This window comes from Hyaena hyaena, unplaced genomic scaffold, assembly GCF_003009895.1.
Source record: "Hyaena hyaena isolate Hyena2069 unplaced genomic scaffold, ASM300989v1 scaffold_978, whole genome shotgun sequence".
NCBI classification, from domain to species: Eukaryota; Metazoa; Chordata; class Mammalia; order Carnivora; family Hyaenidae; genus Hyaena; species Hyaena hyaena.
In genome coordinates, this window is record NW_024081612.1 from 583,145 (window position 1) to 611,107 (window position 27,963).

The 27,963-nt window shown below is 53.2% G+C and overlaps 1 protein-coding gene across 5 annotated transcripts; it reads left to right on the plus strand.

Annotated features, from left to right (window-relative positions):
* The first annotated feature begins 1,628 nt into the window (after positions 1-1,628).
* On the plus strand, positions 1,629-27,963 carry SEPTIN8 (septin 8). Of its 5 annotated transcripts, none has more exons than XM_039221368.1 (10): positions 1,629-1,747; positions 13,579-13,699; positions 14,688-14,883; positions 15,224-15,410; positions 15,930-16,091; positions 16,667-16,763; positions 16,957-17,125; positions 17,355-17,487; positions 17,583-17,773; positions 26,619-27,963. In XM_039221368.1, the coding sequence occupies exons 1-10, from the start codon at positions 1,718-1,720 to the stop codon at positions 26,779-26,781; spliced, it is 1,449 nt and encodes a 482-aa protein (XP_039077299.1). In that variant the 5' UTR covers positions 1,629-1,717; the 3' UTR covers positions 26,782-27,963. The 5 variants fall into 5 exon arrangements, with proteins under 5 accessions (XP_039077299.1, XP_039077300.1, XP_039077303.1 ...); XM_039221369.1 differs by having other exon boundaries at positions 15,230-15,410; positions 26,616-27,963; XM_039221372.1 differs by lacking the exon at positions 26,619-27,963 and adding an exon at positions 20,245-22,928.

Consider the following 27,963-nt stretch of genomic DNA (forward strand, 5'->3'; position numbering starts at 1 on the left):
TGAGAGAAGAGAGGAGAAAGGCATTGCAGAGAGAGAAAGTCACCTACCTCCCTGCAAGTGGAAGGGGCAGGAAGGGGGCTCCTCTTAATGTTTATTTGTTTGTTTGTTTATTTATTTTTGTATATTTTTGAGAGAGACAGAGACAGAGTCCGAGCAGGGGAGGGGCAGAGAGAGATGGAAACACAGAATCCGAAGCAGTTTCCAGGCTCCCAGCTGTCAGCACAGAGACTGTTGCGGGGCTCAAACTCACGAACCATGAGATCATGACTTGAGCCCAAGTGGGGACACTTAACCGACTGAGCCACCCAGGTGGCCCCGTTTATTATTTTTTTTGAGAGAGAGAGACAGAGTGCAAGCAGGGGAGAAGCAGAGAGAGGGGGAGACACAGAACTCGAAGCAGGCTCCAGTCTCTGAGCTGTCAGCATGAAGCCCATTTCGGGGCTCAAACTCCCGGACCATGAGATTATGACCTGAGCCAAAGTTGGTTGCTCAACCCACTGAGCCACCCAGGTGCCCCAGGAAGGGGACTCCTCTTAGAACCAGGTTTCCAAGTCCAGATATGGTCTTTGGGCACTCAGTTCCTGAGTAGGAGGGACAGGCCAAGTCGTTTCTTAGGAAAATATTGGAGGTGATGAGGGGGAGGTATGAAGGGTGGAATGACTCAAGGTGAGGCCAGTGGAGGCAAACTTTGCCATATTCCCAAAGGGACAGCAGAGAGGCAGAAGAAGGGGAAAGAAAAGGAGCGTTTTAGATGAATTGGAGCTAAATTTTGTATGGCTAGTCAGTGAAAAGAACAAGAGCCGGCTGAAGCCAACACTCGGGCAGAAGTGTTATTTTTTTTAGATTTGTGCATGTTCTGAATAGTGAGTTCAGCGGAGAGTATGCTCCTGCATTGGAATCCGAGATCCTCTCTGCACAGAGCCCAGATTCCACTATAACATTGCCCCAAGCCCCTGGGGCAAGCAGGGTGATGACAACTTGCACTCTGGTGCCTTGACCGTCGAGGTGAAAAGAGCATCCTGCGCACTGGTTGTGCAAGGAGTCAACTCGCAGCCCAAGTCTGGGTCCCCTCCAAGTAAGGCCGCCTGGGCAGACTGGCGGGTCCCGCCCCAGGTCCCGCCCTGGCTCAGACCAGAGCATCAGGTGGGGCCCAGGGCACCGGCTGAGGCGGTCTTTCCAGGCCTCGACGGGCGGCAAGGAGTTTGTCGACACTCTGGCAGGGGGTCCCAGTGCATTTGCAGGCTCCGATGGGGTGGAGGCGGTTTGGTCGGCGACACCCTCTAGGGCGCACGCAGTCCTCACCGTGGAACTGGTTTCCTAGCCACAACCACTCCGGCTCGGCCCCAGCCTCCCAGAGACACGCGCACCGGCCCCCGGGGCCCTAGGCACTGCCCTCCCGGACCCCCAACTCGCGGACTACAAGTCCCAGCAGCCCTCGCAGCTGCACCTCCCACCTAGCCGCGGAGACCCCCGGCCGTCCAAGCGGGGCTCGGGCTGCGCTCGTGGCGGGGCCGGGCGGGGAGGCCGGTCCCGCGGGCGGGGGCGAGGGCGGCTCCGCGACTTCTCCCGCCGCCGCCGCCAAGGGGAGTTTCCAGGAAGTGGCCATATTGGATCCATTCAGCCGCAGCCGCCCGGGCGGAGCGCGTCCCGCAGTCGGCTGGTCCCCGTCGCGGCCCGGGTGCTCGCCCCGGCCCGCCCGCCCGGTGCGGAGCTAGCCATGGCGGCCACTGACCTGGAACGCTTCTCGGTGAGGGCTCTGCTGGGCCGCGGCGCGCGCGGGAGGCGCGGGGCGCGGGGAGGGGGCCGCCCTGCAGCTGGCCGGGGGCGCCAGGCGGGCTGTCAGCTCCGCGCGGCCGGGCCTCGACGCCGGGCCGGCTCGGGGACACCGGAGCGAGCACTTCGCGGCGTTTAGCGCGGGGTCCGGGGGAGTCGAGAGGGGGCGTCCACCTTGGGCGCACGAGAGGCAGAGCCCCTTCGCAGGGAGGAACAAATAAATACCTGCCTGGTTCGGGCCAGGTGCAAGGACAGGCTGGGAGCCCCAGGGGCCGGAGGCCGGGGGCGAGGGGCCGGAGGATTCCGCCCCGCCCCGCAATCTCCCGCCCCACCCCCCGCCCCGCAATCTCCCGGGGTGTTTCTGCCCGGATGGGGGGTGGATTCCTAGCCGCGCAGGTGCTGTTGGATGGGTACAGCCTGCGAGGATGAAGCCCTATAGGATCCGAAGGAGTCTTTCAAATGAGCTCAGGGTAGTTGCCGACTTGGATCCTGAAGACCTTGGGCCTGCTTTGCCTTCCCCCTCCACCCCTCTTCCATCTCCACTCCCCACCTAAGCGCTCAGATCCAGGGTGCGAGTCCAGGCAGTTCCCGCCTCAGTGGTCCGGTCTGAGGCAGCCATTCCCCCAGGAGCCAGCGATTCTCGATTCAGCCTAGTGGATGTTTGTTTGGGCCCCAGTCGGTATGCCTTCTGCAGGGCCGCCGGCTCCGGTGGTCCGTGCAGGGATCTCGGTAGGGTGAGCCTACCCATAGCCAACTTCTCAGAGCTGTTTATAATTCACCTGGGAGAGGGGAGCCTTTTGGGGGTTGTGTCTGCCTGTCCTCGGGTGTCTGAGGCTGGATCTGGGTGTGTCTGAGAGGCTGGGCTGTGACAGTGAAGGAAGCTGTGTCCTCCCGCCAGCATGAGAGGCCCTGGTCGGCGGGAAGGTGGGGGGAGGGCCCAGGGCTGTTGGCGGGGGAGGGGGAAATGTTGAATATGTGACCTATAAGGAATTGGTTCTGGGGCTAAATAAGGGAGTCAGAACTTATGTAATTAATGCTATAAATACTGTCATCTGAATTTGTGTATGTAAATTTTCCCTTTCATCTGAAAATACATTTGTTGGTCTACTTTGGAAATATGCATAACTGAAGCAGGAGCTCTTGGTTTCATAATTTCTAGACTGAGGTGTTTTATTCCCATTGAGGAAGGGGCTGTGTGTCCGTCAAGTAAGTTTAAATACAGGAGGAGCAGAATCAGAGGTTTCCCTCACCCCTCACCCCTGTAATGTACATTGGAATTTATGTACCCAAGGAGGGCAGTCCCTGAATCCTGAGAGACCTGCTGATGAGCTGGAGGCCAAGCGATCTGGCAGCGTTTGTGCATGTGTGTCTGTGTACATTTTCCGTGTCCAGCTGACCAGAAAGTTATGTCTGAGTCTTGTCTGTGGTCAGAGGTTACCCTAACAGTTGGTCTTGCTGGTGGGTGCGGTATGTAGAGTGACTAGAATCAGACTGTCTGATATGAATCTTAGGTTACTACTTATTAGCCATGTGACCCTGAGAAAATCATTTAACCCGTCAGTGTTCTCATCTGTATAATTGGATGAAAATATTACCTTCCTCCTCGGGTTATTGGGCAGACTCAGTGAGATAATCCAGGTGAGGTACACAGAGCAGTGTCTGGCATGTGGTAAGGACACAATAAGTGACACATGATACCTAATGTCCATGTGGAGGTAGAAACTGGTCCTCTGTATAGGAAGGCAGCAGAAAATGAGTTTGCTCCATTCCATGGTCCCCTCCCTGGGGCTCCTGCCACTGCACACCCAGAAATTGTCCTCTCTGAGTTGGGAGAGTTGATCGCACTTCCAGGAGGTGGAGTGGAAAAGCCCTTGCTCTCACATTCCCATGTTGGCATTTCTGAGAGGATTTCGGGTATTATCTCCATGGTGGGCCAAGGCACAGAGATGGCACTGACTCAGGTATGGAGCCTTGGTGACTGTAAGGTTAAGCTGGCTGGGTGGACGCTTTCCACACCCTCCATGCTCTGAGCCCCACACCCTCAGCCTCCTGGGAGGACTTGCATAGGGTTGAATTTGGGTGGAGACCTTGGGTGGGGTTTGGCCTGAATTTCAGAGTCTGGCCTCCATTCTCCTCTTCTGGCTTGTCATCCTGGGAAAATCATTTCTTTCTCTATCTTGCTATAAAATGGACCCAACCATACTAACATTCTTCAAAGAGTTTGTGGAAGGTTAATTGCAGTCTATGGCATGTTTAGAGATCTGCTTAGGTGTCTCTCCAGCCTCAGGGTTGATTTTGGTGTTAAGCATTGGCCATGAGACTATGATTTGATTGAGCTTTGGCAGGTCTACACTGCCCCCCAGACCCCACCCCAGGCTGGCTTGGTGGTCAGCCCAGCCCTGGAGGACCTGGGAACTGTCCCGTTCTGGAGCTTAGATGTGCATACAGAGTTTGTACTTCAAGGTCACTATGTGTTGGGTTCCTATTGCCCACATAGCATGATATAAACAGAATCAGATGCAATTTACATCTTGGCTAGGCCCTGTTCAACCCTAGATCAGTCATGGGGTTAGAGTTGACATCTCCTGGGTGGGTATGTCTGGGACAGCCCTCTGGGGAGTTTCTGTTGCCTCTTTCCCTCCTTGAGCAGCCAGACTCCTGTCTCCTCTTGCTCTGCTCCTTCTCCTTCCTAGGTCCCAGTCTCCTTAATGGGTTCCAGACTTTCTTGCACCCCAGGCCATCTCCTGTGTTCCTTCTGTCAGAATCTTATGAGGCAGGGCTCAAACTCCAGGGCAAGGGAGGCTTTAGAGCCAGGCAAAAGTGAGCTATGAGGGGGAGAGGGAAGAAGCGTGAGCATGGCAGCCTCGCGCCTGGCATTCCTCCCAGCCAGTCACCTCCAACCCCCCCCCCACCATCTCCGCTTTATCCCCAGCACCATCTGTCACTTCCGTTGTCACCCCTGTAATCTTGACACTTCTCCAAGAAGCAGGCTATCCAGGGAGTGCCTACTCCTTCCCTGAATCAAAAGCTGGTGGGAAGGGGTGTGGGAGGCAACCCTCTCATGCAATTGGGCTCTGTCATGGAATGATATCTCCCTGTCCTATAAAAATGGCCAGGAACCTTCTTGCTGAGCCATTCTGAGAGAGAAATGAGAGTGCAGCAAGGGACGTCTGTGAAGCTCTCCGTGCCTGGTGGTGTTGAGAGGTCATCAGTGAACACCACCTGCAAGGCTGCAGCTCTGCCCCACCACCCTCATGGGCAGCAGGCCTTACTGTGGGCGCCAACTCTAGGAACGTCTGCCTGGGAATTTGTTTGGAATGGGTCAGAGCAGGGAGGCTGTGGGAAGGCACTGGTGATACAAGGGAGCACATGATAAGGGACTGACTAAGGTCGGAACAGAGAAGGTGGTAAGAAGGAGCCTAATTGTAGTGCCAGCAAGATGAGAGAATGGATGGAGGCGAGGAATCCAGGGCCTGACTTTTGTGAAAAGCTTTGGGTGGTGTAGAGGTCTCTGGAGGTTTTGTGCCCATCAGGTTGTTGATACCAGCAGCCTGCAGTTGGGTGAGGATGCAGTCTCTAGTCATTGGCAAGTTTGGGCCTGAGACCCAATCCCAGCACCTAAGTAACCCTTGAGATGACAGAGAAGGTGAAGCCCTCTGAGTTGGGGGCCCTAAGATGGGCTAGGTGCAGGTGTGTACTGGGGGCATTAACTACCACGAATGTCTCTTTGGCTCGGGTCCAGCTACTGGAAGAGAGCAGCTGCAGGATGACAGAGCAAAGGGCCTGAGGGCTGGCTGGCCTCTGTGTGTGTCCCCAGCTTTCCTGCCCCCGTGCTGCCAGTATGGGTCTTAGAATCCCCAGGCATGGCCCCCAAGGCACAAGCTTTGCCAGACAACCAGATGTGGAGCTGTGCAGGCAGGAGGGAGACACATGCGCATGGGGAAGTGTTATTTTCTAAGGGCCACTTGCCATCATGATAGAGCTGGAGTGTTCTTTGCTGGGGCCATCAGTATCCTCAGGGCTTGTAGGAGGAACCATGGCTGGGAAGAGGTGGTGGAGGACAGGGCAAGGGACATCTTGGCTGTAACTTTGCTTTTTTTTAAATGTCAGATTTATTTATTTATTTTTAATATTTATTTATTTGAGAGAGTGAGAGAGCATGAGCAGAGGAGGAACGGAGAGAGAGGGAGAGAGAGAATCCCAAGCAGGCTCCACGCTGTCAGCATGGAGCCTGAAGTGGGACTCCATCTCATGAACCATGAGATCATGACCTGAGCCAAAATCAGGAGTCAGACTCTTAACCCACTGAGCCACCCAGGCACACCCCTGTAGCTTTTACTTTAATTGCCCTGGGTGGTCTTGAGATAAGACCTCTGAACACATGGCTTCTAGGCAGTTCTTGGCCCCTATCCTGGATGACACACTAAAGGGATAGAAACAGGGGACGATGGGGCACCTGGGTGGCTCAGTCAGTTAAGCATCTGACTTCAGCTTAGGTCCTGATCACGCAGTTTGTGGCTTCGAGTCCTGCATCGGGCTCTGTGCTGACAGCTAGCTCAGAGCCTGGAGCCTGCTTCAGATTCAGTATCTCCCTCTCTGTCTGACCCTCCCCTGCTCACGCTGTCTCTCTCTCTCTCTCTTTCTTTCTCAGAAATAAATAAAAACATTAAAAAAATTGAAACGGGACAAGGGAATTAGGATCTATTTCAGATCCCAGTTGCAAGCTATTCTTTGAGGGGCCTCCTGGGCCTGGGCCAGCTGGGGCCTGGGATTCAGGAGGACTATTGTGCATGGACCCAAGACCACTTTCCAGACCTGGTTGTGGGGCCAGGGTGCAAGCCTGATACTTTGCCTGGTGCTGGTGTGAGTGAAGCAAGCAACAGAGAATTATAGCACGGCAGTTCTGAGCATCCACTGGCCATTGTTGGTGCCCTTGGCATTTTTCCGCCCCTTCCCAGCACCAGCATCCATCCTGGGATTGGAGAAGGGGAGGGTCGCCTTTGCTGCCCACATTCCCCCTTCTAAGGGTGGGGGTCTCATTCACTGGGGAACATGGCTGTTTCCTTCCAGTGATGTGCAGATCAATTATGCTTTGCAGTGGGGGCTGTCGCTGAAGTCCCTGAGCCAAGTGGGAAAGTATGAACACATGGGTTTCCAGTACCTTCTGAGGCCCGGGCTGCCTCTCCTATCTGCTCCATGGTGGGATGGACCAGTCTTTCTCAGACAGCACAACAAAGCCAGACAGCACAACAAAGTCTTAGGCAGGTGTTGTGTCCTAGGCTTGCGGTGAGCCGCTTAGGCCCAGAAATTGGTAACTTCTCTTGGCCTCTTGGAAATCTGATTTTGTCATGAGAAGTGTGAAACAAATTATCCCATATTGCTAAGCAGTGGCCCTGACTTTCTCTGTGCACAAAGGGGGAGGAAAGTGCCTGTTAGTGAGACAGGGAGGCAGAGAGAATGGAGTATAGGGGTGGCCTTAGACTCCTGGGGTCAGCTTTGCATCCAAAGTCCCTTCCCTTCCCAGGATGCAGGAGTGGATGACTCCTTTTGAGATGGGGATGGCCTTTTGAGAGTGATGGTGGCCTCCTCCTGTTGGGGCCTAGCTGCCATGGTGCTTTATTGCCACCGTGCTGGTTGATCTCTGCTCATGTCTTCTCCCAGGTTTTTTTTTTTTTTTTTTTTTAATGTTTATTTATTTTGAGAGAGAGAGGGTGTATGTGTGCGTATGAATCAGGAGGAGGGGCAAAGAGAGGGAAGGAGAGAAGAAGGGAGGGAGGGAAGGAGGGAAAGAGAGAGACAGAGAGAGAGAGAATCCTAAGCAATCTCCATGCTCAGCACAGAGCCAGATGTGGGGCTTGATCCCATAACCCTGGGATCATGACCTGAGCTGAAATCAAGTCAGTCGCTCAGCCGACTGACTGAGCCACCCAGGCATCTCTTCTCCCCAGGTTTTGTTTGTTGCTTTAGGAAAGAGACACTTTTGTTCCTAGGTGTTCTCTTGATTGTGGATAGGTGTATCTTGGCTCTGCCCTTCCCTTCTGGCCCAGGGTAGCAACATTCCCACCCCCTGCCCTCCTGCACGCATCCCTTTGGTTATTTCCCGTAACCTTTGACCTAGGGTTAGAGGCTTGCTGTGGAATCCTGGGATGTGAGCCTAAGCCTTTCCTGGGAAAATTCCTAGGATTCCTCTCAGACTCAAGGACAGTTGTGCTATGACCACGGGTTCTGGCCAGCGGCCTCTGCTCTGGCTATTTAAGGCCCAGGCTGCTTAGAGTAACTAGAGCCGCAGATAGGATAGTCCGTGCCAGGAACATGGGTGGAGAAGGCTCCCAGTGGCGAAATGACTCGTGGGTCCATTGCTCAATGATTAATAGGGCTTCCCTAGGGCTGGAGTTCTCTTGGGAAGTGGGCTTCCTGTTTGCCTGGCAGGGTGCTCAGGCCATTGGGTTCTAGGCCTGGGAGCCTGGGGGAGAAAAGGAGGCACCAGAGAACTCTGGTGGAAACCTGGGGTGGGGAGCTGTTCTTTGTCCAGGATTCAGGAGTCAGGTACACTTCCGGTAGGGTATCCTTTCTGTTCCCATCCCAAAGACCAACCTAGTTTGAGAGGTTTGATCTCAGGGTTCTTTATCTACCCACAGCTTCTTTGGCTCTGTTGGTTCACACATTCAGCAGATTTCCAATTTCTTCTGGATAAAATCCTGTTTTCGTGTGAGTAAGCCATCAGACGTGGTTTCTCCTCAAAACCCACCTCTCATCGTGGTGAAAGAAGTATCTTCTTTTGGCTGGCAATTAGGGCTGCTCCAGAAAGCTCAGAGCGAGCGCTTCCTGGTCAGGAAGATGACGTCCTAGTTATCCACTGGGCTGTCTAACAAAATGCCATTCTCTACTTTGTTCTGGACGGTCAGGCATGGAGGAACATGGCCGGCCTGAGCACTTATTATTTTGGTTGTTGTCTTTGATGTGCCAAAGAAATGATGACACAGAAGCCTGGGGCCTGGCTCAGGAGCCAAAAGCTTGTTAGTGATTAGAGAGGAGATAATGGCCCTATGGCGTTTCCCATTGTGTATGTAGAGCTCAGAGTGGCCAGCTCTGTTCTGGAGCTTTAAGGACAGTCAGAGCCCTGTGAGACAGCATGCCAGGGAGGTGAGTTGTCCAGCCAAAGGCCCCTCCTGCAAGCTCTCTGCTGCAGGTCTCCATGCCCCAAGAGTGGAGACATGAGCGTGCCTTCCAGCTCACTCTCCCAGCACATGCGGCGTTGTAAACCGTCAGGCCATGGACCAAGTACACCCCCAGACAGGTTGCGTCGGGCCCCCATGGTGTGCTCAGTTTGTATTGGTTGCCAACCTTTATAAATTAGGGGTTGCAAGTAAAAATCTAGCTTTGTGGATTCTCTGGAAAAATTGTCAAGATTTGGCATCATGGGGCCTGTGTTCCCACAGCTGGCCAGAGTCACAGAACCACGGCTGTCGTGGACTGAGCTCAGGCTCTGCAGTTCCCTGGCGTTCCTGACCTGTCCCCGAGGGACCCCACGCTCAGCCAAGTCAGCAGGTCCTTCAGCCAGCAGGCTGCAGAGTGATGTCGCGAGAAGCGTGGGCTTCGCAGTCACGCTGTCTCTGTTCAGATCCTGGCTTCAGCCTCCTGAGCAGTGTGGTCATGGGCAAATTACTTCATCTCTTGGAGCCTCCATTGTCTCATCTGTCTGATGGAGGTGATATCACAGCCTACCTCACAGGGCTGATGTCTGGCCCAGATGACACTCAGAGTCAGACGTGGTAAGCTCTTGACAACTGTTAGGACCGTTGTTGTCGTTATTACTATACCTTTTTCTCTCGACTCATTTACATTACATGCCTGGCCTCTGTAGCCCTTTGAATTTAAACTGTGTTAGGTTGAGCCTCCGATGTCTGGGATCTGGTGTCCTCATTTTTTCCTTGGCAGGCAGCCCAGTCAGTGCCTGGCACACAGGGCACACGGGACTGGCGCGTGTGTGCCGGGTGACTGAATGAGGGAGTCGGGGGGCCTTGTAAGAATAGGGGAGGCAGTGTAGCACGGTGGTTTAGGGCAAGGGCTTGGCCACTCTCAAATCCCGGCTCTGCTCCGACTCGTTCTCTAGTGTCTGTGTACCTCAGTTTCTTTACCTGTAAAATGGGGATTGTAGTGGTGTCTGCCGCACAGGATGGGGAAGGACTGTGTGGGAGACCATAAACCACTTGGCTTAGTTCGCACAGGGTGGTCCTCATTTGTTCCTTTGGTTGTAAGCACTGAGACGTTTTACTCTCTACACTTTTTCCTTCCCTTCCTTACTCTCCTCACTTTCTCTCTGTTCCTCTGCACTCAGAGTCTCACTTTGGAAACCCTAGCAGTCAGAATGTCCGCAGTTGCAAGTACCGGATAGGCCCACTCAACTAGCTGAAGCAGTAAATGGGAGATACAGCCGGGGGTAAAAGGAAAAGCCCAGAGGTAGAACAGGCACTGGCTTTCTCTCTTCTGTGATTTTCTTGGCGCTGCCATCCTCTGAGTGGGCGATAGTGTTATGCCAGTCCCCCTAGTGGTCACAAGATGGTCGTAGAGATTCGCTCTGGGTCGCTCGTGTGTACCTGAGCCAGCCATGGGATTGCGCTGATGATGGCTCAGGACTATTTGGACCTAGCTTTAGAGTTGGAGCTGAGGTCTTACCTGCAATGTGCAGGGCATTTGTAGGGCCACGAGGCAGACACTGAGAGGTCTGAAATTTCTTTCTGATTTGTATTAACTGAGACTTGATGGTGCTGCTTTGGGGGCTGCCTGCTCCTTCTAGGCTGGGTCTGCAGAGACACCTGGTTCAGACACTTTGTAGTGAGCAGTGCACGTTGGATCACATGTTGTTGATGCCAAATAGAGGATCAGAGAGGTTGGCATTAGTGAGAGTCACACCTCAGCAGAGTCAAGAAGTCAGGTCTGTCTCCGGAAACGAAGGAACAGCAATCTGCTCTCCTCAGGACCAGAGGCCACTCTTCTGTGTGTATGCATGTGGGTGTGCACGCACGCCCTCGAGATCAGCAGTCCCGTGGTCCCTGAGGCTCCTGAGCAGGCATTGATTGCCTCAGCCCTGTGGTCCCTGGAGTGATGGGGTGCAGCCCGGACAGCAGTCTGGGGACAAGCACCTCCCTGTACTCCACATACTTCTCCAGAGAGAGCGGAGTTGCGTGGGTGAAGGCAGCCAGGGCCAGCTGAGCAAGGATAGGTGGACTTCTGCAAAAGTCCCCACCCCAGTGTTGCTCTGAGCCTTTGGAGCTTTGAACTGTGAGGAAGTGGGGGAAACTCAGGACTAGGATGTCCTCTGTCTCCGTGCAAGAACTCTGTGGCCGAGTGTGCACACACGTGTGGTTCCCAGACACGGCGGACGGGATGGGTTTTGGCGGCACGCTACAGGATGTTGGATTGCATCCGGATTGTGTCACCCTTGGAAGAAGAGGATGAATAAACACATAGTCTCTCTGCAAGCACAGCACGCCTTAAATTTTGGAGATTTTCTGTCTCGCCTGCAAAGAAAAATGCTCTAGACTCACTCTTCTGTCCTCCATTTGATCCTGAAGCTGCCACGAGCAGGTGGAGCCGAGACTAAATAATGAAGCTCTGTGTGAGGTGGGCAGATGCCCCTGATGCCACAGCAGTTGAAGACAGTGTTCAGTAGTTTATAAATGGCAGCATTGTCTAGCATGTCGGGCATAGTGGTGGGAGTGTGGGGCGCGAGGAAAGCCTGACCTCCCCCAGCCTGCAGCCATCCTTGGGGAGCTTGTGGAAGAATCGGAAAACCGGGAAGTGTAAAGAAAGGAAAACTTATATTGCATTGAAATGGGGCCACAGCCAAGTGAGGGGTCTGGAATGTAGGTATACGGAGCCAGGATGGAGAGGGTGCTAGGGAAAAGGGAGCCTGAGCTCTGGAACCTGGAGAAGGGGACCCTGTTGGAAGAACAAATTCAGAGGTAACCTGGCCAAGGTTGGGAGGAAGGCCTCAGACCATGCTGGGCCTAGGATGTTGGACCTGACCCAGCATATCTATACCCTATTAACTGTTTCTGATGAGGGCACCAGTGAGAGGAAGCCACCTTTGGGGCATCTTTGTTGGGTTATGTTTGCAGCCCTGGAGGCAACCTGGGCTTGAGTGGGGAGGTTGTGACACGATCCCCTTGACACAGGGGATATGGAGAAAGGGTCAGCTGTAAAAGCAGAGGCTCTGTGGAGAGAAGGTTATCAGAGAGAAGGTTTAGAGGGAACCCTGACTTGTTTGAGGAAACAGTACCACTGCTCAGAGGGTCCCTGTGGAGTCTAGGCTACCAAAGCACACACCTGGCTGTCATCGATACAAGGCTACAGTGACTGAGCAGGGATGGGGGTTGAGTGGGAGAGCATCATTAGTCAAGGAGAGAGGGTGGAGCTTATGTGGCAGGGGGCTCTGGTGGGGAGGAAAGAATGTTGGAGGGGTTCAGGCTGAGTCAACAGGCTGCAGCTACGAAGAAGTCAGAATGCGCTCAGGTGCCGGCGAGATCCCTCTGCAGGGGGGCAGGCACCCGGGGCACCCACTGTTTGGTCTCCACATTGGCGTGAGGGCTGCCACTGTCCTACCGATCAGTAGCTCCTGGGGCTGCCTCCATCTGGGCTTGTTTCCGCCCCTCTGGAGCTGTGGGCAGGACGGCAGGATGGTCCGCACACCCACTGCCCTTGTCTGTCCTTGCTCTTTCTGGTGGGCAGTCAGGGCAGAGGGGCTCAAGAATAGAGGAGACGTGTTTCTGCCCAACTTGGAGCTGTTTGCAGCCTGCTCTTAAGAGGGCCAAACCCAGGAAAGCTGAGCCTGGGAACCTTCCTTTGGAGGACAGCATTTTATCCCCATTCCCAGGGAAGCCGAGAAATCATCTGCACCAACTGGCGTCTGACCTTGACCCTCTGCCTCGGGTCCTGCTGGTTGCTTTTTATAGCTGCGGGCCAGCTCCAGGGGCCCTGGCTCATGCGGGACCTGCTGCCTGCCCCTCTCCTGAGGCCAGGCCTCCATACTCTCACCCAGGATCCTTTGTCTAAACAACCAGGGCTGGAGTGGGTGTGGGAGGGTGGTATAAGCCAAAGCCTGGGAGACCCTAAAAACCACTTAGGGATGAGGCCTCAGTCACGACGCCTCAGACACTAGCCTTGAGACCCAGTGGTGGGTGTGAGGGAGCATCAGCCCCTTTAGCGGGGCCCATTTGTACACTCCATGCTTGGGTACATGGGGAACAAGGGGCGCACATGGAGAGCTGTGAGCCTGGCTCAATGAGGGAGGGCCCTCTGATGGAAATCAGGTGTGAGGGGGTCGGACCAGACCCGCTTCAGTAGAAGTATCTGTGTGGTCTGAGAGGGGGCCACAGGAACACACCCACCATCCAACTTTGGCCTCTTAGAAATCTTTATTTAAGATGCGGGGACCATCTGGGGCCTCTTCCTGGGCAGGAGGCCAGGTGAACCCTCAGGGGTAGCAACCAGGATAGATGGTTCCCTGGGCCACCTGTGCCAGGGATGCCCTAGGCCCAGGCATCACTTGCCAGCCCAGGTAGAGAAGAGCCGTGGGAGAAAGCCCTTTTCTGGGACGGAATCAGGGGCCCTTAGGCACATTGGGGTTCCTATGTGGAAACTTGTCCTGGAGTTGAAGCTCTGGGAGACTCACACTATGTCCTGAGATTTGCTAAGAATCAGACAAGAGCAGGGGGTGGTGCGTGTCCCTGGGGTTTAGCCTCTCTTCACGTGGTCCCTCTTCCCCGGGGGGCTCACTGCCTTGTCCTTTTTCTCTCTTGGCAGAATGCAGAGCCAGAGCCCCGGAGCCTGTCCCTTGGTGGCCATGTGGGTTTCGACAGTCTCCCGGACCAGCTCGTCAGCAAGTCAGTCACACAGGGCTTCAGCTTTAACATCCTCTGTGTGGGTATGTGTCATATTCTGGCCAGGGGGTGGCCCCAGACAGGGGGTGGACAGGAGCCTTCCAAGGGATGGAGTGAGCTCTGTGCCCTGTCTGCTTGTGGAACTACAAGGGACGTCCTAGGCAGATAGACACTTTGAGGGTCATGGTGAGGATTTGATTGGTGTCTCTGCCAGGGTCAAGGACAAATCTTGGGGGCCCGACTCCGGTTGCCTCAAAGAGTGAACAAGATCAGGCGTGTGAAAGTGCTTTGTAAACTGAGCGTATTTATCACAGAGGTTTAGATTTGTGTGTTTATTTTAAAAACATTCACTCTGTGTTTCTACTGTGTGTCAAGAACACTATGGTAAACGAGACTGTCCAATTACAATATCACGCAAGAGCTCCAGCACGCATCTGAACAAATACAGCCCCAAACAGGGAGGCTCTGAGGGGTTACGTGAGCCTCAAGGTCAAGGGTACAAAGAGCTCTGCCACACCCTCCACAGGTGCCTAAGCCCTGGCATCTGCTGGTCTGTGGGTGCCCCTCAGGAAGCAGCCTGTCCTGAACCGGATAAAACTAGGTGGAGCAGGAGGCCCCTGATGGCTTCAGACCCTGGCCATGCTGGGCTTATGACCAGCCTAGGCCCAGGAAGGGTGGTGTGCAGAGCAGGTGATGGGTCCCATTGAGGACAGTAGAGGCTAATGTCCAGTGGATCTCACAGCTGCCTGGCTCTGCCTCTTCCCCACACCCTGAGGAAACATTTCTCACATCCCACGTAGCCATGGCTTATGTCCAAGTCAGCCTTTTGGCTTTTTCTTCCACAAGAAGAAAAAGAAGAGGTGGCTCCTGGGGACGGGAACAGCGAGGGATGGAGTTGGAGGCCTGCCCCTCTCTCCCTCTCTTCTGCATGGAGCCTGAGGGTGCCTGAGCCCCACCCATCCTAGCCAGCATCCAGGAACAGCCCCGTTTCTAACCTTTGACATCTCCTCTCCTCTACTCCTTACTCCCCAGGGGAGACTGGCATCGGCAAGTCCACACTGATGAACACGCTCTTCAACACGACCTTTGAGACCGAGGAAGCCAGTCACCACGAGGAATGTGTGCGCCTGCGGCCCCAGACCTACGACCTCCAAGAGAGCAACGTGCACCTCAAGCTGACCATTGTGGATGCTGTGGGCTTTGGGGATCAGATCAATAAGGATGAGAGGCAAGAGGCGGGAAGGGCGGCTCTGCCTACCCTCATCTCCCTCTCTGCTTCCCCCACGGTGGTCTTGGTTCTAACTCTCTGCTCAAGCACTCTTCCCTTCAAGCTGCCCCCATACGAATCGGCAAGCCCCACACTCCATGGGGGCCGGAGGAGGGCCTCTTGGGGAACACCTGAGGTCCTGAGGACCCCTTTGGAGGTTAGGAGATAGGGTCAGCCACCTGTACTTAGCTAGACAGGCAACCCCAGTCAGAAGCTGCTTGTCCCCACAGAGAGCAGGCTGGGGGCAGCCCCATGCCCTGTGGCTCAGTGCCTGCCTCCGGAGTGATGGAGCTGTCTCTAGTTACAGGCCCATAGTTGACTACATCGACGCGCAGTTTGAAAACTACCTGCAGGAGGAGCTGAAGATCCGCCGCTCACTCTTCGACTACCAAGACACGAGGGTCCACGTCTGCCTCTACTTTATCACACCCACAGGGCACTCCCTCAAGTCCCTGGATCTGGTGACCATGAAGAAACTAGACAGCAAGGTACCACCCCCCATACTTGTTCCCTGGTCTTCATCATCCTCTGCTGGGCTGGGGGCTGCAGTGGGACTGCCCGCTGTGGTCCTCAGGGGCTCTGCTGCTTAGGGGCCTGCAGATAGCCCCTGGGCTTGGTCCCTTCTCTTTTCTCTTGCATTGGTTCCTGCTGCTCCAGTGGGTCCTCATCACCCTGGGCTCTCTCTGGAGAGCTCTGTCTCCTCAGTCTGGTCCTGAGCCCCTTCTAGCTGAATTATTTCTTATTTTAAGGTCAAAGTTGGATTTGCCCAGAGAACTCATTTTAGGGCTGGGTGGTGTTTTGAGGGAACCAGGGCTGTAAGAAGCACCATAGTCAATTGTTACCACCCATTAGAAAGGCTCCAGGTGGCTGGGTTCAGGCTGGGACTGCCCGTCGGAGCAGCTCCATCTCTCTGGCCTCCTGCCTTTCTGCCCAGGGATGTGGCCTGCGCAGGGCTGTCCACAGTCAAGGAGAACTAACCTGTGGCCCCTCACCCCTCATCCTGGCAGGTGAACATTATTCCCATCATTGCCAAGGCTGACACCATCTCTAAGAGTGAGCTCCACAAGTTCAAGATCAAGATCATGGGCGAGCTGGTCAGCAATGGGGTTCAGATCTACCAGTTTCCCACTGATGACGAGGCTGTTGCGGAGATTAATGCGGTCATGAATGTGAGCATTGGGCACGGGCCTCGGGGCCAGAAGGGGCTTGGAGCCGGCACATCTGTGACACAGCCCCAGAGACTCTGGCTCTCAGGATTCCAGCCTTAGCTTCTTCACGAAAGACGGGTGGGCATCTAGAAGCCAGCTAGTCCTATATCCTACGGGCTGGAGATGGGAGGAATTGGGTATTGGGCTGGTGCTGGGCCTTTCCCAAGCTTAAGTTTCACAAGGTAAGGATGCAGGGCAGGAACTGAAACCTGTAAGAGTAAGCAGGCAAGATGCCAGAGCTTGGGGACCTGGAGGAAAGCCAGGCTCGCAGGTCCTGTGAGGGGGCCTCCAATGGCCCCTGGGGAGCCCAAGGGCTGAAAGAAGCCCTCAAATGTGAGGCAGATGGGAGTGCAAGTTCAGCCCACTCTCCTATTTGGAAGTTCTAGGATACTTCTCCAAAAGAGAGCCGGGAAGTAAGCATCTAGCCAGGCCTTGTTCAGGTCTGGTAAACCCCTCCCTGGGGCCAGGACTTTGAGGGAGGGTCTGTCCATTAGTCTGTCCGCCCAGTGGACACCCATACTTGGGCTCCTTTCCAGGCACACTTGCCCTTCGCCGTGGTCGGCAGCACCGAGGAGGTGAAGGTGGGGAACAAGCTGGTCCGAGCACGGCAGTACCCGTGGGGAGTGGTGCAGGGTAAGTGACTCGGGGAAGCACATCTGCAGGTGGGGGTCCTAAACTCAGTCCCCTGGCCTGTGTTCCCTGTGACCATCCAGTGCCTGTGCTGCCTCCGGAGCCTGCCTGTAGCACTTTGACTGTTGCCCTGTGCCCTTTCCTCCCTGTGCCCATCTGTGTGCTTGCCTAATGCCCCACGGGCCTGTGCTTTCAGTGGAGAATGAGAACCACTGTGACTTTGTGAAGCTCCGGGAGATGTTGATCAGGGTGAACATGGAGGACCTCCGAGAACAGACCCACAGTCGGCACTACGAGCTGTACCGGCGCTGCAAGCTGGAGGAGATGGGCTTCCAGGACGGCGATGGTGACAGCCAGCCCTTCAGGTGACATCCCGCGTGGGGCGTGAGCTCGTCTCCACAGTCACAGGCAGGCCTGCCATGCCGACAGCTGCACCTGGGTGTGGTGGGGGTGTCTCGTGAGCCAGGGAGAGGGGCGTGGGGACCCCGGCACCCCCACACCCCTCCCGTGCCTGCGTGATGCCCCTTCTCTGGCTCTGCCCCATCCCATCCCGCGCAATCCCACCCTTGGCCTCTTCCCTGTGGGTCTCCACAGCCTGCAGGAGACTTACGAGGCCAAGCGCAAGGAGTTCCTGAGTGAGCTGCAGAGGAAGGAGGAAGAGATGAGGCAGATGTTCGTCAACAAAGTAAAGGAGACAGAGCTGGAGCTGAAGGAGAAGGAGAGGGAGGTGTGTGCGGGTGCGGGTCGGGGTGAGGCCGGGTGAGGGAGGGCGGGGCCTGGCCCGGCTCACAGGAAGCCCCGCTCCTCCTTTTCTGCTCCCAGCTGCACGAGAAGTTTGAGCACCTCAAGCGGGTCCACCAGGAGGAGAAGCGCAAGGTGGAGGAGAAGCGCAGGGAGCTGGAGGAGGAGACTAGCGCCTTCAACCGCAGGAGGGCCGCGGTGGAGGCCCTGCAGTCCCAGGCCTTGCACGCCACCTCGCAGCAGCCTCTGAGGAAGGACAAGGACAAGAAGAAGTAGGTGGTGGGCCTCCTGCCCACGCTGGCTCTTGGTCCCTCCTGGGCGCCTGCTCTGTCCTACTCCTGGCTCCTTGAGTCTCCTTTGGTTCTCACCCATGCTCTGCCTGGTCACCATTTGGCTCTCGGTCCCACCTGCTTTCCCCACCTCATTCTTGCCCTCCTTTCTTTTCCTCTCACTGGTGAGCTTGACATCTCAGGATACTGGGTATTTGTGCATGCTCTGTCTTGCCCAAGTAACCCCTTGTTACCCCTCCTCCCCACCTTTCCCTTTTCCTCTCTCTCTTTCTCTCCATCTCCCCCTCCCCCGCTCTGTGTCAGGCTCTCTCTCTGTTCCTCTCTCCCCCCCCCCCCCCCCCCCCCGGAGCCTCCTCAGAGCTGGGATGGTGAAGATGAGGCCAAATAGGCAGGGCGTATAGAGGTCTCAGGGAGGGTCTTTCAAGCCCGGAGAGGGGCCGGACTGTGGATGTCTGCATTTCCAGATTCCAAAAGTTCCTGTGGGTTTTGCTCAGGCAGGTGTGGTGCATCCTTCTCAGTCTCTGATCCAGTGGATGCAGGATCCACATCGGTTGGCAGGTGGATGCTTGAGCCCAGACAGCACTGGCCCCCTGGGCACTCTGCTCACTGCCTGGTGGAAGGAAGGACAGCAGCTCCCTGAAGGGGCTCTGGGAGTCCTGCTCCAGAGAGGAGCTGCCCTTCAAGTAGAAGTTAGAGTTGGAGCAGGGAGGACCAGGGAGAGTAAGGAGGCTTTTCCCAGCCTCCAAGAGTGCAGTGAACCTCTTGGCCAGGTGGGGGCAACTCTGAGTCATGTTTCTTCTGCTTTTTTCAAAGCCTCATTTCACATTCTCAGCTAGAGTCCAGATGCCCTGGTTCCTAGGGGTCTCCCACCTCCACCCACCCCATTCAGTGTCCCGTACCTCATCACAGTGTGCGATCTCATCCATCCCTGCCTCTCCCTGCCCCTGGCCTGTGTCAGGTACCATCTTTCTCTTGTCAGCCGAGGAACTAAGCAGGTGATTCCATTTTTGCCCTCATTCTCAGGTTCCTTGGACTCCCATGTGTTCTTGGAATGTTTGGGAATGTGTGTGCTCAGGCCCTTTCTTTCCTTGGTGGCCTGGAGGCTTGTGGTTAAGGCCGTGCAGCGCATGGCCAGCCATGGCTCTGGGACGCTGTTTGTGGCATCGGCACTCTCCCCTCCCCCAGTACTGCATTCCCCACACCCACGCACACACTGTCTTACTCTCACTCCAGCCCGTCACATGCATAGACTCAGGCACATGTCCTCCAGCACATGCAGCCCCCAGGGCACATAAGCACAGAGACATCTAAGGGAAGAAAAAAAAAACACTTCATGAGCTGCTCCATGGGGGAGATGAGGGGGACAAAGCCAGGCATTTAGAAATGAATGCTAGTTCTTATTCCTAAGGCCTGTCCTCTGCTTTGGGACAGACTCCCCCCTCCTTTCTATAGTCTCCCTCATCCTGCTTCCCAGTGGCCCCACCCCATCTGCTGGCACTGTTGTCAGAGATGAGCCCCTGCCTGTCCCCAGGGAGGACCCTAGCCTCACATTCCCCTCAGTCATACGAATTTGCTCTCTGCTTTATGTTTGCTTCCAGCCCCAGCCCCGTGTCCAGCTCTTGGCTTGGTGAGCCTTGGGGCTCTGTGAACTGGACTCTATGTGAGTTTCAAGGTAGTGGCTAGGAATCTGGTTTCTCCTGGAAGGGCTGTGTGGGTCTACATCCCAGCTGTTGGCATCTAAAGAGACTGTGCCCTGCTCCCTGCCAGCTTGGCCCAGGCTATCTTGTTTCAGAAAAGGCAGACAGAGTCTCCTAGGAGATAAGCTATGGGAAGACCACCCAGACCCTGAAGACAAGGTCGTGTGGCGAGGTCATGGCCAGGAGGTGGGGTGCCAGCTGGCTGCAAGGGCACCAGCACAGCTCTCGGGGTGTGAATTCATCCATGGTGTCGGGTCCCCCTACTCTTCCAGGGTGGCCTGGGTCTGGGAAACAGGTCTTTGCCGCTTGCTGGACATGCCAGAAAGCTTCAGTCAGTTTGGCCTCTGGGAGAGACATCTCCTCCCGTGCTGGCCTTTTGAGGCCAGGAGTGGGGTCAGTAAGGTGGCCAGGAGCGCCCCTTCCTCCCATCCTGGTCTGGGGAATGGGGGGTGCGAGGAGTGTTTTCAGGGGGTGGGGTGGTTTTTCATGACCACCGAGTTGAATTGCTTTTATTGGTTATATGTAGTCTTCAGATTTTAATCCATTTTTGCAAAATTACTTCCCAATCAGATCTTAACCCTCTACCTGGGATGCCACAAACTGAAGCAAATTCTCTGCTTTGTTCGCCACAAATGCCAAACTGACTGCCCTTTCCCAGCATCCAACTTGCTGTCTTTTGTTTCTGTTTGATTCGGTTGTCTGTGTATCTTTTAATGTGTCTGTTTTTGTTTTGTTTGTTTTATTTTTATTTTTCAGTTAACGCACGCACAGACTTACATGTCAAGAGCGGACTTTAGACTTTCATGTGTTAAGTTGCTTGAGTTACACCTTGTGACCCTTCTCCCATAACAATGGTGTGAGGACGGACTGGGAGCCGGTACAGACTCCAGTGTTTACAGCCTTGCTTTGTCCCCATCCCCACCCCCAGGCTGCCCTAGGCCTGGTGGGCCACCCCTCTCTATGCAAACACGTCAAAGCCATGAATGCTGGAACCCAAAACTGACAAGGTTTATTTTTTTCAGAGCCAGTGGCTGGTCTTCCATTTACAGTGTCACTATTCCTTGACGGAGCAGTCATGTGCCGCTCTAGCGAAGGCCCTGGCCGGTGATGCTCGGCCTAATTGTTCAGCGTCGAGATGGCAACTCACGCGGTGCCCTAGGTGTGGCCTCGTGGTCCGGTATACGTGCTGCAAAACCCGCCCAATCCCCCCTCAGTTTAATTTTCTAACCTAGAGCTTAATTTCAATAATAGCTTTTAAGATACTTCTAAATTTTTATTTTGGCACAAGCGTAAAGACAAATAATATCCTCTCCCGTTATTTTCATAAGTAACCCAGATTCCCTGAGTTTTTAAAAACTAAAAACATCTCTAAACCTTTCTTATGTACAAAGTATCCCTATAATATTTAGGGAGAGGTGGGTAATAAACGTCCTGTGATGACAGTGTTTGGAATTTCTTTACGGATGAAAGTGGGGCACGAGCGAGACCACATCCAGCGTTTTCAATGTGGATGTAAATGGAACAGCAGCCCAAAGCCGTTGTCTGTGTGCTCTGCAGGTGCCACCCGTACACAGGGACCGCTCCACGTGTGTGTTAAGTGTTTGACTCCAACTAAGACCCCCCCCCCGCCCCAAACCAATCCTGCACATTCCAAATGCAAAGAGTACTCCGCCGGGAAAGTCGTTGTTTTCTGTTTTCCTGGCCGAGTCGCAAGGCAAAGACATGAAGGTGTCTGATGTGTGTGGACTATTTAAGAAAACACTACCAGCCAAGGAGCTTTCCCGCCTCCACTGCATTCTTCAGGGGATCCTTGTAAGGAAGTACTAGCGGCATCGATTCTCCTACGTTCCCCTTGGTCTGCGAGCCACTGGGAGTATCAGGACTGAGAATATGGCGTGATGAAATAGGAGATAAAAATTGAGTAGATGAAGGGATTTCATTTAATGTTGATGGAGCACTGTGCTGGGCACAGGCTACTCAGAGTGACATGCAGCCCTACCCTCAAAGAGCTCCCAGTCCAGTGCACTCCCTAGTCGGAAGCCGTGGGAGGCCGCGCTAATTTATTGTTGGATTGGTCGTTTGTTTTTCATGTCCTCCGTCCTCCTTCCCATCGCTGTTTCCCCCTTTCTGCCTTGGCCTGCTTTACTGATTTCCGGGACCAAGTCCTGGCTTCATCCTGCCCTTCTGAGATGGGGCTCCATTTGGAGTGGGGAGGAGGGGGTGAGCCGTGTGTGTGTCCTCAGAGGCACGGCAGGAAAAAGGCAGCCTTGTCCTCCCTCCTCACCAGGAGCAGAGAAGGTCTCACGGATGCCCAGAGTGAAACTGCTCTGAGTGTCATGCCATGACCAAGGGCGGATCCAGATTGTCAGGGGCTTCAGTGTGGGCATTCAAGAGGCAAGTCAGCGTATACGTAAGGCACATGTGGACTGTGAATGGCTTGATGATACGTCTAAGAGTGTATTCATTTGGGCTGAGGCATGGCGTTTAAGATCGCCTCAGTCAGATAATGTATTTCTGAAGATGAGGCTCAGTGACCCAGAGGATTCTCTGGTTATCTAAGAAACACACACTCCTGGTTCACAGACCAATTTGGGGACAGATTCTGCCACCCATTCACCATAGCTGAGGGCTGCACCTGGGGCGTACTGGCAGGTCGGAACTGTGGCTGGTTACCTTCCCGTGGGTGCAGGGCTTACTGGCATCTCTCAGGAGACCTGTCACTCTTACACTTTCTGGGGTCTGAGCTGCTTCCACAGGCCCCATCGGCTTTAGTGAGCCTCGCTGCCCTTCTCCCCATGCTGTTTGTGTTTGGAAGTCTATTATAATACTTCAGCTGAGACCAAATTAATCCTTGGTGCACAAAATGAGCTTAAAACGTGCCATTATTTAACAAGCTACCCCCGCCAGGGGGCGACCCCTGTCTGCAGGATCTGATTTGCCTTTTCTTTTCAGAATCATCTTTTGGCATTATTAGGGCTGTCAGCGGGGTCATGCCAGCATTTACCATCATGTCACTCATGAGCTACGTTGGTTTTGGGTAGAATCACGTAATTTATTGCCCAGACTGAGACTTTTCAGAGTGAAAGCAGGTCCTGTTAATAATTATGCCAGATCAGCAGGAGTGAGCTGGAACGGGCTCCGGCGGACTGGGATGTATGTTCACCCCGGTCATGGCTAGCCCGAATCGAGGTGGTTTCTAATTGTGCAGACTGACCGCATATATGTTTCTGTGTGTCTGTGTTTGGGTGCTTGTTAAATGGGGCTCATATTACTGGATAAGAGTCCCAAGGGAAGTGTGGCTTGCTCGTCTGTTATGTTAACAAGCTTTTCTAAAACTGCTTCACTTGTTAATTCATTTATTCCTTCATACATTGACTGTTTTTGTTCCTTTCCATTCACTTTGTACTTTTTTTTCCCATTAAATTTTGCATTTATTTTGAGTTTTTGTGGTGTCTTTTTTGGGCAGCAGCTTTTCTGATTTAACACGTTTCCTGGCCTGTTAGTCTGCTATGACTGTGGTAAAATACAGCTTGTCTTTCCTGTGAACATTGTGGGGTTGATCACCTTCTATAGCAGTTCTGTTTTAATAGTGACTCCTGCTGTGGGCATATGTGAAAAGCTCTGGAATGGGTGTGGGATGGAGGAGAAGTCATAGTTAGGAAAGAGCCTATGGTCCATGAATCATGAGTGCGTGATTGGGTGCAGGACATGAGAGAACGCAAGTGCTGCCTTTTAAGAGTTTACATCCTTGTGGAAGAGGCTTGACATGGGACAACTAACATCTGAGTTCTTATGGTGTGTCAGGCATTGTTCTCAGTTACATTACGTGCATTAATTCCTCTAATCTTTATAACAATCTCAAGATCAGGTACTATTTCACCCCATTTTATAGGTAAGGCACAGAGAGGTAATTACCCAAGGTCACCCAGCTAGTAACTGGTAGAATTGGGATTTGATTATTGGTGGTCTGTACCCTTAATTCCTGAGCTATATCTGCTCCTTGGCAACCCGGTGGGATGATGGAATTATAGTGAAATGTAGCCAAAATTAAAGTGTGCAGCTCGACGGTGTGGGTTGGTGGACCTGAGATGGTTTTGTGGAGGTGGGATGCCCTGGTAGGTGAATATTTGGCTGAGGAAGGGCAGACTGGTGGTTGAGGGAAGCGATGACAAGCTTGTGGATCCATTTGCCGAAGAGCTTTCTCTATTGGGCACTAGGTTAATTACTGGGAAGACCAAAATGAGGGGGGACTAGGGTCATGAAGCTGATAGCCCACCAGGGAGACTTGTATGCAGACACCCCTAATGAACGTGCAGCTCAGGTCTCCCTGTGGGGAGGCAGGTAGCAGGGAAGCAAAGCCTTCACTGAGCTTTGAAGGACGAAGACTCTGCAGGAGACCAGAGGAAACAAAGGCCACGTTGGTAGATGGAACAGCATTGTACAACTCAGCTCACCCATCTAGGGGAAGGAATGTTTGGACAAGTATTGAAAAGGCCCAAGATGCTCCCCTACCCTGTTCTTAGCCCATCTGCCTGAGTTTTCTCACCTCTCCATTTTCTGCAGCTACAGTCCTTCACCAGTCCCTCCCCTTCTGTAGACAGGGACAAAAACAAGACAAATTGTGTCCATACTTCTCCCACCACGATGCCCAATCTCTGATCTGAGGTGGGATAGGAGTTGCTTTAAAAAAAGAGAGAGAGAGAGAGAGAGAGAGAGAGAGAGAGAGGAAGATGGACCTAGAATCCCAGGGCGAGACTCAACAGCCTAAAGACTTGTCTCAGACTCCCGAGTGGTTCTTTGGCAGTGCAGAAGTTTGCTTTCACAAAGACAATACAGTCACTAAAAGACAGAGCAACAGGCTGCCCCTTTTCTCAGGACAGGGCTCACAGATGTACCTTCTCCTTTCTCTGAGAGGTTAGCTTTGAGGATCCAGCTTATACGCAGAGCTACCTAGTTAAGAGGTGGAGACATCCCTGCAGTTCAGAATGAGCCTGTTCTCCACCGCTGCAGTCCCCACTCCCAGCACCAGGAAGGAGGCAGGGGGCAGCTGTGGCCCCAGGGGAGTTGCCGTGAGCAGCACATTGTGTCTCCACCTCAGCCTCGGTGCTGGACTACAGACAGCCGTGGCCGGGCCCCAGGAAGTGATATTCCAAGTATATGGGACTATGGAGTCTAAATGCTGGATATCCAGTACATTTAAAAATAAGATTCTGATGAGGTTGAAAGGAATTAAGGTTTATTTTTACAGAAGCTCCAACAAGCCAGTTTGTGTGGAGAACAGGTAGAGATTCACACAGACACTATTAGTGGTCTCTGACCACTCTGCCTCTAGTAGCAGGTTGTATTCCTCACGGCTTAGCCTATTTACAAAAAACTGTTCACAGTGGCAAGACTTTACAAATGACTGCTAAATGTGTGGTTCAGTCATTCATGTCCCCGACACTGCTTACACAGCTTCGTGGGGGCAGCTCCGCCTGCTGGCCTCACCTGCCCAGACAATGGCTCCATAGTGTCCTGCTGTCCGAGAGACAGCTGACTTCTCCCTCACAGCCGTGCGAGTCATCTCCTTCTAGCGGTAAGGTGGTGGGACCAAGCTCAGCCTCAGAACCTGCTCATCTCCACCTAAACCTCTCAGAACTGTTTCCCTCTCAGGGGTCAGCCGCCAAGATCATTCTTGAACATAAAACTCCTCTAAGGTAGTAACCTACTTTGCTTAACAGTAACAAAGGAAAACATGTTTGAAGCTTGATCCAGTTACCGTACATTAAACAAAGTGTATTTTATGATCCAGTTCTTATGAACAGAAGACATACGTCATGGCCACGTCAGGGGATATACATTTGGAGAGACAGTCCCATTTTTGCAGTGATGGGCAGGGTCACTGGCACTTGGAGTGCTACACATGTGCTTGGTAGAAGTCTGGGAAGCTGGTAGACCCTGGCCAGCTCTGGTAGGTGGAGCAGCACGAACGATCTGGTCAGGCAGAACCAGCCTGGCGCTTTGGTCCTGAGCAAGTCCCACTGCTGGCCTGACTCCATTTTCCTTAGGGGCCCACACCAGTCAGTGCTAGAGAGGGAAGGAAAACCAAGCTGCAGTATGAACATCCATTCATTTACGCTGCTCTCAGACCCATGGGAGAGGAGCGAGCAGGGTCTTGACCTGTCAGATCCTAGGAGGGCCCCCGACCTGCCTTTTTTCTCCTTATTGCCTTCTAAAGAGTCGGGAGCTTTTTCTCAGTTGCTTTTCAGTGCCTTCTTCCTTTCTTGTTACAGGTTCCATAAAGCCTCGAATTTAGAGGAGTCCCAGCAACAAGGGGTTGCCATGATGCTCTAAAGGGTACTAGGGTAGGGGCACAGAGGCTGGGAGGTGAAACAAAGTTGTCTGAGCCGGTGGAGGACTACAGACTTCCCAGGTGCTGCTTTACAAGTTCCTTGCAGTGGCTCAACTGCTCGATACTGACCTGTAATTAAAACAGAGTGGTCATCCTTGAAGCAGCACCATTTTACATTCCAAATAAAATGCTGAGTACTTAAATGTTAGCATAGAGTAATTTCAGGAAGGTCCAACCATTTGACTTAAGAGCGTTAACCCCACCATCTCAGGGACATCTACCTTCAACCCCAGTAAAACTGTCATTAGTCTAACTATGCATTTCCATCTTACCCTGTCCATCCTCAGGTGTTCTGACCCTTCAATGCCTGACTCATGGGACTCCAGTACCCCGTACCATATAGTCACATAAAAGGGAGGGGTCTGAAATTTACACGCTGCAATATTAAGCTCAGGGGTGCTTCCTCCTGAGCAGGACACATCCCCTGGACCTCACCCCAGCCTCTTAACAAGGGCTACCTTGAGATAAAGCTCTTGTCATGGTCAAGAAACCCACCCAGTTGGTCCAGTGAAGGAAACAGGTACCCTGTACTCATCCAGAGGGTATGCCAAGTGTGCAAAGCCTAGCCCTTAGGTAGACTCTTCACAGAGTCATTGTGGCCGTAACATCTTTCTGGAGCCCACAAGGGCCATGAAGGGTGATGTGTGCCATTTTGGGGGCAGAGTACATCAGCTAAAGGGGCAAAACTGAGAGTCTGGTCCAGGGCAAAGTTGATGTCTACCTGTGCTTTCTTTAGCAGATCAGATATAGGAGTACACCAGTCGGGCATGAGCCTCTCCAACTCTAAGGTGATGATGACCAAGGCCAGTGTGGAGCCCTTGAACTGCAGCAGCTGGTGGCCCGCCATACAGTGCTGCAGCTGCCTGGTCAGGGACGCGACGTGGAGGGAAGGATTCCTCTGAGGCAGCAGCTCCACCAAGTGGGGCCAGCCCAGGACCACCAGGGCGTGGAACTAGAGACCGTGGTTTTTAATGTTAGAACAGAAAACCCCATACCTTTCATATATCAATGACCAAAAGTGCAAACAAGTTTAATTTCCATCAGGGAGCATCCAGTGTTGCCCAGCCCCTTTCACTCATTCCCATCCATGGCCCCACACGGGACTTGAAGCTTAATACTCATTCTGTGGCCAAGCTGAACTTCAGCCTTGGAGAGAAAAGACAATCTGTTTCACGGCATGGTCATTAAGAGCTTAAAGTACCTAGATGACAATGTTTCAGTTCTGAAAAACAGAAGCATACTATTCAAGATTAAGATAGCAGAAAAGTTACTTGTATCTGTTTGACACCGAAGACACTGCAACTTGGCAACAGTGGCCAGTTTTCAGAATGAAACAGCCCTTAGTGATTTAATCTTCATGCTTCCTAACCGACCAAAACCCCATACATTTCCACATTGCATAATTTTGCCTTACTAACAGAATCATTCCTTAAGGATGATCATCATTCCCTAACTAAAAAAATACCAACTAATACGATATTTTTTAAGTGCCAGATCAATATGGTCTAAAGCCTCAACAAGGATCGTGTGTAGGTGAATAAAGACAGCTAAGTGAATGTGTGTAAAGTGTAGCACAAGCAGAGAGCTTTTTATGTACAGTATTCATAGAATGGAAAGTTAAATATTTTTGCAGTGTGTATTTCAAGAGAAACTCACCACAACAGTGCCGTCAAAAAATCTTTATAAAGTTAATCTACTGTCTTTTAGAAGTGGGAGTCTGGTGGAACTGTGTTGGATTTAAGATATCCATTTTCCCTCTTACATGTGTCATGAGCCCTGTGGGTCACCTCCCTGTGGTTCGTGTGAGGACATGTGCACGCCTGTGCTTTGCCATCCTACGTTGTGAACAGCTGTTCCGAAGGCGCACACATGAGTCTAGGGCAGACTCTGCAAACTCCTCGTACTTACTATGGTCAAGAAGTCAAGCGGCATCGCAATATAGAGGTCCCAGTGCAGTCTGTCCAAAATAGCCAGCTCTATCCTCCGCAGCTCGCCCGGGGTATAGCCAGAGCCATAGTGCTTTATGAAGTCTTTTACGCGTGGAATTAACTGTAAAAAGAAAATAAAGAGGCCAAAGCCCTGTA